The sequence below is a fragment of the Nilaparvata lugens genome, chromosome 4, assembly GCF_014356525.2.
Source record: "Nilaparvata lugens isolate BPH chromosome 4, ASM1435652v1, whole genome shotgun sequence".
NCBI classification, from domain to species: Eukaryota; Metazoa; Arthropoda; class Insecta; order Hemiptera; family Delphacidae; genus Nilaparvata; species Nilaparvata lugens.
Genome location: NC_052507.1, coordinates 76,584,945 through 76,598,699, shown reverse-complemented (window position 1 = coordinate 76,598,699; position 13,755 = coordinate 76,584,945). Strand labels below are relative to the sequence as shown.

Here is a 13,755-nt window from a genome sequence, read left to right as displayed (position 1 = left end):
AATTTTTCGCAATAGAAATTGTAAAGAATTTAATTCTGAAAAGAATTATGTAAGCTGTGTAAACTAAATTTAAATAAAAATAAAATGTATTCTTATGTAAATTTTACATTAAACAGCAAATTTTTGTGTTGTAATGCATTAAAGAATACATTTTATTCAACTTTTATTTAAATTTAGTTTACACTGCTTACATAATTCTTTTCAGAAATAAATTCTCTTCAATTTTTATTGCGAAAAATTATTTGTTTACTGGTCATTAAAGGAAGATATTGGGCATCAAACGTAGAAGTCTGTGTTTTTCTACTTGGATTTTTTGCAAATTTCAACTTTTTTCTCAAAAATTACTCACACTACAGCTTTCAGACTAGTTTTATACAATTTTTCAGATATTTTTCCATATGAATCCAGCATAAGTTTTTCAAAAACTAGTCCCCAAACAATTCAGCATCGGTGTATTTCACCAGAGGAACTGAATTCCGGGCGAAATCTTTCACTCTGTATAGCTCTCTAATGAAGCGTTTATGGATATATTATGTTTATGAGAACTTTTTTATTATTTTTACCTCTACTATCCCGTATTAAATTATTTTACCATAATTAAGAATCACCCTGTATAATAACTCCTATTCTAATAGGTACTCTAAATATAAGGCTATTTCCAGTTTTATTAAGAAGGTTATTTTAAAAATACTTCTTATCCAAGCACGCTTTGCTTGCCTAGCAGCCAGCTACAAAAATCGTTCCAGCTAGGCAACTAATGCGTGGTTTGCCAAGGAAATATTCCAGAATAGTTTATAACAACAGCCCTTATAGTCAACCACACGAAAATAGTCCGATGGAAATTCTAACAGATGAGTGCAACGTGGCCAAATGAGAGTTGATCAACACTGACCATAGCCACCTCTAATACAAGGCCATGGCTCACGATATTGCAACGTCGCAGTGTAGGCCTAGAATCTAATACATGATTGGTGGAAAAGATCAGCTGGTATTTTTTAAAATCTTTTAAAAGATTTTTGCAATAAATCTTTTTGCAATATCGTAGGCCAGGGCCTTGTATTAGAGGTGGCTATGCCATAGCTGATTATAAAATAATGAGAATTAATATTTTTATAATTCACCTGACGTAATGACAACGTTAATTTCGATCGGACCATTTCTGTGGAGTTGACTATAGTAAAGCCAGTTACACCACACACATGGATTGAAGGTAAGATTTTTTGCCGTACTTATGAATTCTACCAGACTGAACGGATCTTGACAAACATCATACTGTTTAATCTATTAGAATTCACAAGGACGGCAAAAAATCGATAACTGGTTTGTGTGTAACTGGCTTAATAAAGAAAAATATTTTAGTCAACATTATATAATATATACAAATAGATCAAGCTTAATTTTTATTCTTATTCACTATAGTCATTTAAATGGTTATACCTACTAATTAGCAGATAATAGGAGAGTTTTCATAGCATCTCTGGCAAGGTCACATCCCATCGAACCAGCGTAATTGCAGAACCTCGATACAACAGTCTCGATCAGAGTCTTATCAATGGAGTCCTTCAGCTCGGCAAATTCCAGGTAAGCCAGCAATAAAAGACCCGCGTTAGCATTCTGCCCTAAAAGCAGCAGAGTTTCCAGCACTCGTTCAAAACGTCCCATGGACAGCATCAACAGAACAGCTTGGTTTTTACGACCGATGGTATACTGGTGATCGGAAAATTTCCTGACCACCTCGTAGGTTTCATCGGGGGAGAGAGTGGACTTGGCGAGCCAAACAGCTGATTGCCATTCGTTGTAGGACATGAGGTAACGACACCCATCAAGGCCTTTACCGATTAGACACAACAGTTGAACACCCTCCCAGATCTTCCCGTTAGCTATCAGGTTGGTAGCGACCAGTTTGATGGTGCTCTGGGCGGCTCCAGTGGACTGAATAGTTGATATAAGGCAAGCCTTGATTGCATCCGTGTAGTAGTTATGGTTATCGAGATCAGTTTCCAACAGGAGTTGGACAGCTCTGTCGGTTTCGCCTAGTAATATAAGTCTCTCAACAACACGCTTCGTGTGCTGGTAGTCGCCTCGCTTCCACTCGTACATCCACACCCTCTCCAACTGCTGCTTCTGATAGGAGTAAGCGTCACAGAGCACATCGTAGCACGTGTCCAAGGGGGGCAGTTCAGGGTGTTGGGGGTGCGTTTCAGATCGGGAGCGCAGCTAGATTCCGTGTGGAAGAGGGTGGTTTTCGATGGTTTTGGTTTGTTAATGTCGAGGGCGGCAACTCGGATGTAATAGTCGGCCACCGTCCAGAAATCGACGGAAGCCTGATCACCCATCAACCAGGCGGCCCTCAGGCAGCGATCGGTCACCTTCAACCCCCCATCACACTTCATTATCTCAGTGCGCATCATAGTCAACTGTTGGTTGGCAAGCTTCACCTCCTCCTCGTTGAACCCATCAGCACACGTGACTTGCAGTGATTCAGGTGCTTTCCAAAATGGCGCCGACAACATTAGCTGCATGCGTTGAGCTAGCTCACACTCCAGGAATGCCACACAGCTGACTGGCTCTTCGAATGCATACGTATCGATTGCTGAGCTGCATATCGACAGTTTCAAGTCCATTATTCGGATGCAGCCGTCTTCAGTGGCTAGAACTGGTGTATCTGCCGATGCCCAGCCAATGTCCACTATCTTGGCTATATCTTGAGGACTTTTCAATTGTGCTATCGGTTTGCAATCGGCCTGCAACATGCAATAAAAACAACATATGATTCATTTATTTGCTTTTTAAAAAACAATCTGCTTTTTGAAAAAACACATAAATTAATTTAAAACAGGAGAAACATTTCACCAATATTCGACCAGATACAGGAATAATTTGAGAGATGATGCACACCGTAGTACCATAGAGAAACAATAGCATAAGTAGATATCCCATGGCATAGGACGTTTATGTCGCAACTTTTACTGTTATCTCAAGTCGATAACACACGTAGTCTTTCCTGTGAAGCTTTATGACGCTGGTAGTCTCTCATATTGTGCCGTTCATACACTCTTACCCGGTCAAAACAATAAAAATCAACAATAATCGACAGTAATTGGCTTGGGATAACAGTAAAAGTTGCGACATAAACTCCCTATACCATGGGATATCTACTTAAGCTATTGTTTCTCTATGGTAGTACTATGTATGAGCGAGGGGTAAGGAGTTCAGGTACCCGGATGTACAACTTATTGCCATCTCACATAAAAAAAAAGTCAGGTAAAGCTTTCAGATTTTCATTGAAAAAGAGCTGCTATCCATATGTGCCTACTCAGTGGAGGAATACAAAGATTTTTACAAACCTCAAGATGGAGGTTTGAGAAGATGGATAACATGTTACTGTTTGATTAATGACAAATTAACATAACCTTATACCCCTTTTACAGGTGGTCAGTGGATGAAATAAAAATAATAATAATAATCATCATCAAATTTTTGCTAAGTATAATATTATCAATCAATATTAGCATATGTTTGATGAGAAAGATACCCACATCACAGAATACATACAGAATGGAAAGTATCATCAAACGCCTATCCAACCAATGCTTTTTACATGTCACCAATACTTGAGTGCACCAAGACCACGTCATGTGACTGCGCCATCTTGTTAGAAATTGAAATTACCACTATCCGGGTCTTTTGATTGGCTCGCGGCAGTGAACGAGACCGATTGACCCGGATCAGTAAAGTGATCCGAACCTCCCATCTATACTATTACAATGCTGAACTTTCTTTGAAGATGGCGGATTTTTGCGTTAGGATACTAGCCGACTTTTCATTCTGTATTGTATTCTGTGCCCATATGAGCTCTAGGCTTGTGCGTGGGTAATTAGACAGATGATGATTGATTGAATACTTTATTCATGTAGATTACAACAATATATACTGGCTTATACACTTATATACAATAGCTTACAATACAGCAAAATAATAGATGAATTTACATAATATAGACTAAGAAAATTATTATTTAACTGTATATGATATGAAAAAAACAATTTGTGATAACTGTAGATAATATTGTTATGCATCTACATAAATTGGCGTAGCTTTGGACATATCAATGTCCATTCTTCGGAAAGAATATTCAAAATATCCTTCCCACTAACTCTCTAACAAATCTCTACCAGATGATGGGAGATGAGTGGACCAACAGCTATATGTGGGTTCCCAACCACCATGTTCGGTAATTTAGTAATTCTAAATTGAATTAGAATTATTCAAAGAATTAGGACTAAGCCACAAGAAGCGTTTTATCTTTCAGGTGTTTTCAGATGAATCGGCAGGGCAGGAAACTCTCAAATTGGATGATTGTCAGTTGATTCCCGAACGCCAACCCAATCAGCCAATCGGAGAGCTTCCTAACCTGCCGACTCGTCTGAAAAACGCTTCGTATGGCTTGGCCCTGACAGTGGTAAAGTACAGTAGGTAAGCATTAAGAGTGCTTAAATTATATATATTATTTAATCAAGCATTATTTTTTATGGAGGAATGTAGAGGAGTAAAGCAAGTGGTGGAGGCCAGGAGAGAGGGAAAAAGAAGGAAAGGTAGACCGAGAATGAATTGGGATAGTTATCTTGAAAGTCTGGGTCGCGAGAGAGGGAGTTCCATGAGGGAAATGAGGAGATTGGCTGAGGACCGGGAGGTGTGGAAGAGGTGGACCGAGGCTGGGACCCCAACGCTGTAGCGGCAGAAGGGGAAAAGAAAAAGAAGAAGAAGATTATTTTTTATGTTTAATCTTATATCAATAAACCTGGATTGTATAACGTTTTCAACTATAATTTTTACTTTATTTTGTGTTTGTATACCAACCACATGCAGATACTGTGTCAACATCTCTGTGGATACACTTTACGCACATCCCACCATGAAACCTATTTTTTATCACTATTATAAATGTGTATTTTAATTGCATATTGTTTTGTATTTCACTTTTATTGTGTGTTTGTGTTGAATTGAGTGAATTCGAATTGAAAAAATGAATTGAATTTCAAATGTTCGTGCTTCTAAACCAAATTTCTATTGTGACCGATAAGACAATAAAATTCTTATTTAAATTATTTTTCATAGGTTAGGTAATAAATTTGGTTAGTCATGATTTTGACTATTTTGTAGTGTTAAAGTAGACTACAGTAGAGTAGTGTTAGTAAACATAACTTAGAACCGCTTTCCGAGCTCGGGATTTAGCTAAGTTCTACACTTTAAACAGCTGGATTCAGAGAATCGGCTTTGCGAAGCGGGGGCGTAGCACTACCTCCGTAAACAAAGCCGTAGTGTATTCGTGTGACGTCAGCACAGGTAGGTCTCCTACACCAATAAAAATTCGTAGATTTCAGCTGATCTATATCAACTAGTGTTTTTATTGGTGTAGGAGCCCTACCTGTGCTGACGTCACCAGCATGCACTATGACTTTGTTTACGGAGGTAGTGGGCGTAGTCGCAGTAAAACAACTAACGATTTTTAGATTACATTTCAAAAAACTACCAAATTGAACACAAAATAAAATCAAGAGAAAATAGTGTAGAGTTTCAGCTATTTTGAATTATTTAGGAATGTTTCATTTCGTAAAGGAAAAACGTTTCCAATCATAGAAATGAGAAAATAAAGATTATCATGAAAACTGCGACTACGCCCCGTTTCGGAAAGTCAATTTTCTGACTCCAGCTGTTTAAGGCTGTGCAAAGGCTAAAAATAAACTTTCTACTCGTGATATTTTTCCAAGTTTTTTGATTTGTATATCATCAAGCTATCAAAATGAAAAAGTTTTATCTTGAAAACATTTTTTTCTGATCATTACTTTTTGAGATAAGAGCGCCTAAAGATTAAATTTTTGGGACAGAACAATTCAAATTTGGTAAGAGATAAATCCATGAGATTCTACATGATATATGAAGATAGATTCTTCATGGTATTGTTGATCTACTAAAATAAAAATTTTCTGAAAATATCCATTTTTAAGATAGTTATTCAATTTACTAAAAATAACCAAAAATAACTTTCAGTTGATTTATTTTTGGTAAATTGAATAACTATTTAAAAATTGATATTTTCAAAATATTTTTGTTTTACTAGATCAACAATACCATGAAGAATCCATCCTCTGAATCTCATGGATTTATATCTTACCGAATTTGAAATGTTCTGTCCCAAAAATTTGAACTTTAGGCGCTCATATCTCAAAAAGCAATGATCGGAGAAAAATGTTTTTCTGAGAAAACTTTTTTATTTTGATAGTTTGATGATATACGAATCGGAAAACTGAAAAATATCACCAGTAGAAAGTTTATTTTTAGCCTTTGCACAGCCTTGAAGTCTAGAACGTAGCTAAATTCCGAGCTCGGAAACCGGTCTTAGGAATAATCCTGAAGTGATCTCATACAGTAATATTATATCACCAATAATTCAATCTATAAGTAGTGATTCAATCAACTTGATAAGTACAGCCTCACATAAATGGTTAGTGGATATAGGTGTAGAGTCGTATTTGTACTAGTAGTTCTGTGAACAGTAGACCTCACGCAGTATTCTCATCCACAAGTACCTGATTGAAACTATAGATCTTATGGAAATACAATAGACTGGCTTCTCCACACATCTGTGTAATCACTTGTCAGCTGATTTATGATGAATAATTCTATAGTCTGATTTTTACTCTAATATTGGCGTATGAAGGAGGCTCCTTTTTCATTTTATATTATCCTTGAAATGCAAAATTTCCAAAAACCTTGTATATACGTCGACGCGCAATTAAAAAAGGAACACACCTGTCAAATTTCATGAAAATCTATTACCGCGTTTCGCCGTAAATGCGCAACATATAAACATTCAAACATTTAAACATTAAGAGAAATGCCAAACCGTCGACTTGAATCTTAGACCTCACTTCGCTCGGTCAATAAATATAATATAATATAAATATAAATACCAGTTTGAAATCAACAATGTCGACTCCATTAGCGTAGAGTATGAGTAGTTTGAGATTTCCTTTGTTGGGTGCGAACTTCATCTTTTGAATGGCTCCTCGATTCATGCCGACAATCCGCGATGTGCGTGCTTTCACATCCCTGATGTTGAGTGACCCATCCGAGTCGCCCTGGATTATCTGGCTGCTTTTGTAGGCGATCGATGTGATCTGACTCATTCCCATCTAAGATACAACAACAAACAAAAAATTCAGTATTCCTGTAAATTTACTTGACAGCTTGTGTTGTCCATGGCTGGCCACCAACATAACGTTTCACATTTATACGATATAACTGTACAGCCGAAAATATGAACGTAAGTGGCAGTTACAGTTATTAAAGTGAGTTATGGAAGTGAAGCTTGGACGATGTGTGTGAGAGAGAAGAGTTTCTGCTTTTGAGACATGGTGGAATACAGGAGAATGCTGAGGATCAGTTGGAGAGAGAAGGTAACGAATGAAGAGATGTTTCAAAGAGTTGGAGAGAGAAGGTAACGAATGGAGAGATGTTTCAAAGAGTTGGAGAGAGAAGGTAACGAATGAAGAGGTGTATCAAAGAGTTGGAGAGAGAGAGGTTGTCTACTGAAATAAATAAAAAGGAGGTCCATGTAATAATGGCAGAGGAGAAAGATAGGAGAACAACGTTGCCGATCCTCAGTCTTGTCAATGTCTTCTATAGACGGTAGCTGATACAGGTTTATTGATGTAATTTAAACTGTTCATTCTCGTTTAAAATAATCAATTACATTTTATTAAGCAAGAAATTATATTTTTCAATAATTTGATAATGAATTCTTATAATTAAGATAAAATATTTTGTAAATTGATTATTGATTCTGCATTGTTAAAACACGATCCGGCAACAGAGAAAAGCGAGAAAGAGATAGCACTATCTGCTTTGTTGAATGATAGACAAGGATAGCAATACAATTGCTAATCAAACATTGCCATTATAACGTGAACCTCACTATAGTTGGTCATATTCTTCGACATGATGGACGAACAAAAAGAGTAATGGAGGAAATGACTGAGGGAAGGAATGCCCGAGGAAGGTCAAGACTGGAGTGCATAGGACAACTGAAGAGGATGTGAGATGTGCCAACTACAGAGACCTCAAAAGGATGGCGGATGACAGAGAGGCATGGAGATTTTCTGCCAGTCCACCAGCTGTTAAACAAAGAGAGAATGGCAGCCACTTCAGACGCATATGTGCAGTCTTAGACCAGTTATAGAATAGACACGCTGGGAAGTCTAGCCTCTGAAGCCTACATCTACTGCCATATCGCCAAATCGTGACGTCATCATTGGATAGAATACTTTCAGATTGTGTCTATTTCAGAAGGATGTAAATTATTATTCATTAAAATGGTAAACTCCCGCTACGCTCCCGCTGAAATAGACACAATCTGCTATGGAAAACAATGTAAACAAACTCTACAGAAAAGTTTTCTATCACGATATGGTGATATGGCAGTAGATGTTGGCTTCATCGACTTTCAGTATGAATATACAATGGGCCGTGTCTATTCTATTCATGGTGTAAGTGTGCAGTAGTTAGAGTGTTCTTGCAGGTCAGCTGTTACAGAACACTGTTCGTCTGTCAGTCGAAAATGTCCGATAAAGGTAGGGGCACACAGATCGTCATCGGACGGACGGCACGCATCGGATGATTAGATTTGATGCATATTTTTCAATTGGAGTGCGCATACCTATACGATGCGGATATACGATGCGGATAGGTAAGCGCACTCCAATTGAAAACAATGCATCAAATCTAATCGTCCGATCCATCCCATGCGTGCCGTCTGTCCGATGACGATCTGTGTGCGCCCACCTTAAGGCGGTATGTTAGTGGATGGGTCAAGTTCAAACTGAACCGGATCAGCCGGTGTCTCGAAATTCAACAAATTATTTATTTATTATTATGGATTTTATTGGCAGAGAGATCCTTTAGGATGTTCTGCCTCGCCGTATTACCCAATGTCATTTCCTATCAACACTCAAGTTTATAGGTTATGTATTTCAACAAATGAAACCATACCTAGATTTAAGCAGGACTTCCTATATACTGGGAAGGTTTATAGGAGGTCCTGATTCAACACACCAACCAACAGATTAGCGTTGGTATCATTCATCAAGTTCATCAAGCTCGAACTTCATCAAGTTCGAGAAAATACCATCTTTCCAATAAGTAATTGAAGGAGCGTAACGGACATTAATTGTCCGTTTGTTTGTTCGACGATAGCTTACTGGAAGCCCGTGCCTACTGCCTTTGAACTATACATTTTGTCAAAATCACATAAATTACAACAGAAACCACATTACCGTGAGATGAATAATCTATGGATGTGAATGATATTTTTATAAAAAATGACATTTTATTGGAAATGATGATAAAGTTAGTATTGAAGTTCAATGGAATCAAAATTGTAAGAGAGTGTAGTAACTAGGAAACGAACAGAGTGTAAGAAACAAATTTTTTATCAACTTTCTTACACTTGAGACATGAGAGAAGAAAAATAGTGTAGAGAGTGATAATTCTGAGTTGGAAGAGTCGCATAGAGAGCTTACTTGGCACATAAAGTAGCGATAGATAGAGTCATAGAGAAAATATAGCATAAGTCTTATTATAATATTATAAAACATAGTCTTATTAAATATAGCATAAGTCTTATGCTATCTTTTATCTATGAGTTTTTATACGTAGCAGAACCAGCACACAGATAACAGCTCCACAGCGAATTACCACACAGACCCCAAGATTTAATATAATCACACTTACATTCGTCGCATTAATGAGAGATTTAAAAAAGCCCTGAAACAATATAGGGCTTGAATCAAGAGACTTTCCAATACTACAATAGAACTAAAATAATTTATTTACCAAAGAATTTTATAACTTGGATTCTCATTCAAAGTATTGCCAAAGAGAAACAATAGCTTGAGTAGATATCCCATGGTATAGGGCGTTTATGTCGCAACTTTCACTGTTATCTCAAGCCGATAGTCAACGTATTTCGTTCCCAAAAAGGTGTGTGACGCTGGTAGTCTCCCATATTATGCCGTTCATACACTCTCACCCCAACAAAAAAGTAAAAATCTATAATAATCGATGGTAATCGACTTGAGATAACAGTAAAAGTTGCGACATAAACGTCCTATACCATGGGATATCTACTCAAGCTATTGTTTCTCTATGGTATTGCCAACAATACAAATAATAATTTTATGAAACTTTTTACTTTCAGGGGCCTATTGCTTGTTAAAATACAAACTAATAATATTAGTAGTATTTTTTTGTGTAGTTGATATTGTGGTAATTATTTATATTGAATGAAAAAGAGAGCATGGTCTATAGAGCACTAACAATACCTATGAGCCATCATGATTTTAGTATTGAGATCACTAAAATTGAACAGATAGCTGTCACAAATGGGTAAGAAGAAAGTATGGACAGATTAATGAGTAAAATTAATAGACAAATTTCAATCAATTCTAGCTTTGTAGGCTCAAACTGTGAGGAGAAGACTTGGATAACAATCCCATATTTAGACCTTGTATCTGATAAGATAGGTAGGGAATTAAAGAGGAATGGATTTCATGTTGCTTTCAAGACCAAACCGATTTTAAATAGTCTATTTAGCTGGAGTAAAGACAAAATTGATATTTGGGATAAAAGTGGGGTGTACAAACTTAAATGTGGTGATTGTAATGCTTGTTATGTGGGTCAAACTGGTAGAAGTAGAATTAAAGAACACATCAAAGATGGGAATAAACAAAATGGGGAATCTAACTTTGCAGAACATTTGATAACAAATAATCACAAGTTCACAGTTAAGGAGAATGTTGAGTTTCTGCATGTTAATAACAAAGGCAGATCTTTGAATATTCTAGAGGCTTTAGAAATAACAAGAGTAATTAAGGAAAATTCCCAGAATAGTTTAAATGACCAAATTCATTTCAACCAATACAACACTACGAATTTAGTTTTATCATAAAATTGTAAGCATACATTAGTCAATAATTTTTCCATTTACATATTTGTTTTATTATCTTTCACACTTGTTTTCTTGGTTCTTATTTTGTACTGAAAGTAAATTTTGTTATCATGGCGATTCTGTTGCTTAAGCCGCCATTTTGTCACACCGTTGAGTGGGAGGAGACTGTCTAGCTGAGCCAATGGCAGGCGTTCATGCCCTTGACCAATAGCAGTACTACTATAAATTCCTACTAGTATAAATTCTGCTGCTCTTGTATTCAGTTTTAGTTTATCAGTGATTGACAATGGTGTAATAACTGAAACCGGACTTTCTAAGTTCAATAAATCTGTGGTTTTTGACATTTTCTTAGTCTTTTTCATTCGATATTAGTAGTCAGCTAGTAATTGGAATAGGAAATTACTAAAATATTAGTTTGTTTTTTCTTATGCAATAGGGCCCAGATGGTCTTAGGCCGGTTGCAGACAAACCACTATCGCATGTGGGATGTGGGACCGACATACCACTGAACAATACGACTAACGCAGAGAGTCTTTCACGCTACATTTGAGAAAACGCTCATTAGTGCGATTTTGATGTAGAAGCTAGGGAAAGCGTGGTGCCATGGCTAACTTTAGATAAGGGCTGGAGCGCACAACTTGGCAACGTCGCAGTCAAGCTCAGCTTCAGGCCGAGAAAAGTGAATTCACTTGGGTAGACTCCCGATTAACTACTAGCTTTACGCCCTTTATCAAATACCAATACTGAGAAATTCAATTCAATGCTAGTAAAAAAATATTATAATATTAACTGATAAGACTAATTTTAACTTTAGCTCTAGAAGTTTCAAGTATAATGCCTAGCTTGGCAATATATTTCACTGTACTTACTTTCTGTGTCTGTATTTCCTACGAGCAATTTCAACGATCAAATGTATTTCATTAATAGATGGAAGTATTGAATAGTACCTTCTAAATGTAAAATAAAAATATGAAAGTCGAATATTGTCTTCTTTTTAAGAAACTTCTGAATTTAATGCATTCGCTTTTTGTGCATCTATAACTAACTATACACCGTAATGATAATCGATAGTTCAATAATATCTATCAAAGGGAATATATTCTACTACCATTTAGTTTTTGTTCGTAATAATATCCATCAATTTATATTAAAACACATCATTAAGTATTTTATTATTCTTTTTTCTTTTAAAACAAGACTTGTTTCAACTCATTTTTTTTATTTAGGGGAAATGGCTTTAGATGAGTTGGAACTAGTCGTGTTTTGGAAGAAAAAATACAAAGAGTACGGTATTGAAGATTTATATCATGTTTTAATAATTTCAAAGTAGCCTTATAAAGAGAAGTGATAATTCATATTAATAATGAATTAATAGGTTATTGAATTAATAAATTGCTGGAATAATGATAATTCATTCAACTTTGTCCATTAACTCAATTATATCTAGGCATAATTGTATACAAAAAATCACAGAAGAATTGATATCCAATAGCAATAGTTTAATCTATTTCTTTCCTGTATAGGGCTACTTGTAATATAAATATAAAGAGAATAAATAAAAATCTCAGTACCCTTTTTTTTTGTGACAAAATATTTTTTAAAAAAGGGTACTGAGATTTTTATTTATTCTCTTTATAGTTTAATCTATCTTTACTTATCTCTGTGGGTTTATAATCACATTATTGACATAAATCAAATACTTACTATCCCTACTAACAAATGCAAATGATTTCACAATATACAATAATACAAATGATTCTACAAAATACAATTTTTCTAATGGTGTAATGAATCTATGCATATCAAATAAAGCAAAGTCGGCCTGAACCACACGTTGCCATATTGAACATGTTCCGGCCTTCCATCTATAGTAGGCTGTGGTGGTGCTCAAACCAGTGGCACCACAAACGCAAGGAAAATAATCGCTACCACAGCGCACAACGCCATGTGGAAGTATCAGTGCCACTGCCATGCCTGCCAATGTATTCCATATGCGCTGCGTTTGTGGTACCACAGAAGGGAAATAGTAGCTCCCACATCCCATATGCGATAGTGGTTTGTCTGCAACCGGCTTAAGTTTAGTTTTTTCTTCACCACAGACGATTGTAAATCCAAAGTTTACACATTAAATTATCGAAGTACTGTATCTGCTTGAAGTACACTGGATAATTTAAAAGATGGTGTAGCTCAAGCAAAGAGATCTATCAAACCAATCAGAAACGAGACGGATCAGGTAAGGTTTAAAATAGAATTAGAAACTTACAGTTTTAAAGAATTTTATCGAGTAAACTAAGGATATATCCAGGTTTTTATTGTTTCTTTTTTGTTGTTTTTCTTTCTTTCTTCGTTTTCCAAATAATATTATAATTGTTATTTAACCTTCCGGTAGTCACGCCCTACTCAATCACACGAGCAGTCGCGTGTTGTATTTTGTACAACATCCAATTTTCCAAGTGTTATGTACTCTGTTTACTGTCAAAACATATTAATTAATTTATAATTACATTTTCCATCTTCTGGATTATTTTACGCCTATGAACGTTTGGCTGATTACCATTTCATAGCCCAATAAGGTACATCAAGCAAAGTCATCAATTCTGTGTTATTGGTTTGTTTACAGTCCCCATATACAGTCTTTCCCTATCTTATGCACTGTCGCGACTAAATAGCACCTAAAGACTGAACCATAGCTCGGTTGATACTGCAACTCAGTGGAGTGATGGGGAGAAAGTTTTGGAATGCATAGG

The 13,755-nt window shown here is 36.1% G+C and overlaps 1 protein-coding gene across 1 annotated transcript in view; it reads right to left on the bottom strand.

The window, feature by feature from the left end:
• Positions 1 to 496: 496 nt before the first annotated feature.
• Positions 497 to 13,755, bottom strand: part of LOC111050847 (WD repeat-containing protein 11) — a 47,339-nt gene continuing 34,080 nt past the window's right edge. Inside the window, 5 exon segments of the mRNA XM_039427108.1 lie at positions 497 to 2,184; positions 2,187 to 2,744; positions 6,975 to 7,196; positions 9,793 to 9,825; positions 12,713 to 12,717. Coding sequence (XP_039283042.1) covers positions 1,441 to 2,184; positions 2,187 to 2,744; positions 6,975 to 7,196; positions 9,793 to 9,825; positions 12,713 to 12,717 — 1,562 coding nt within the window. The 3' untranslated portion in view covers positions 497 to 1,440.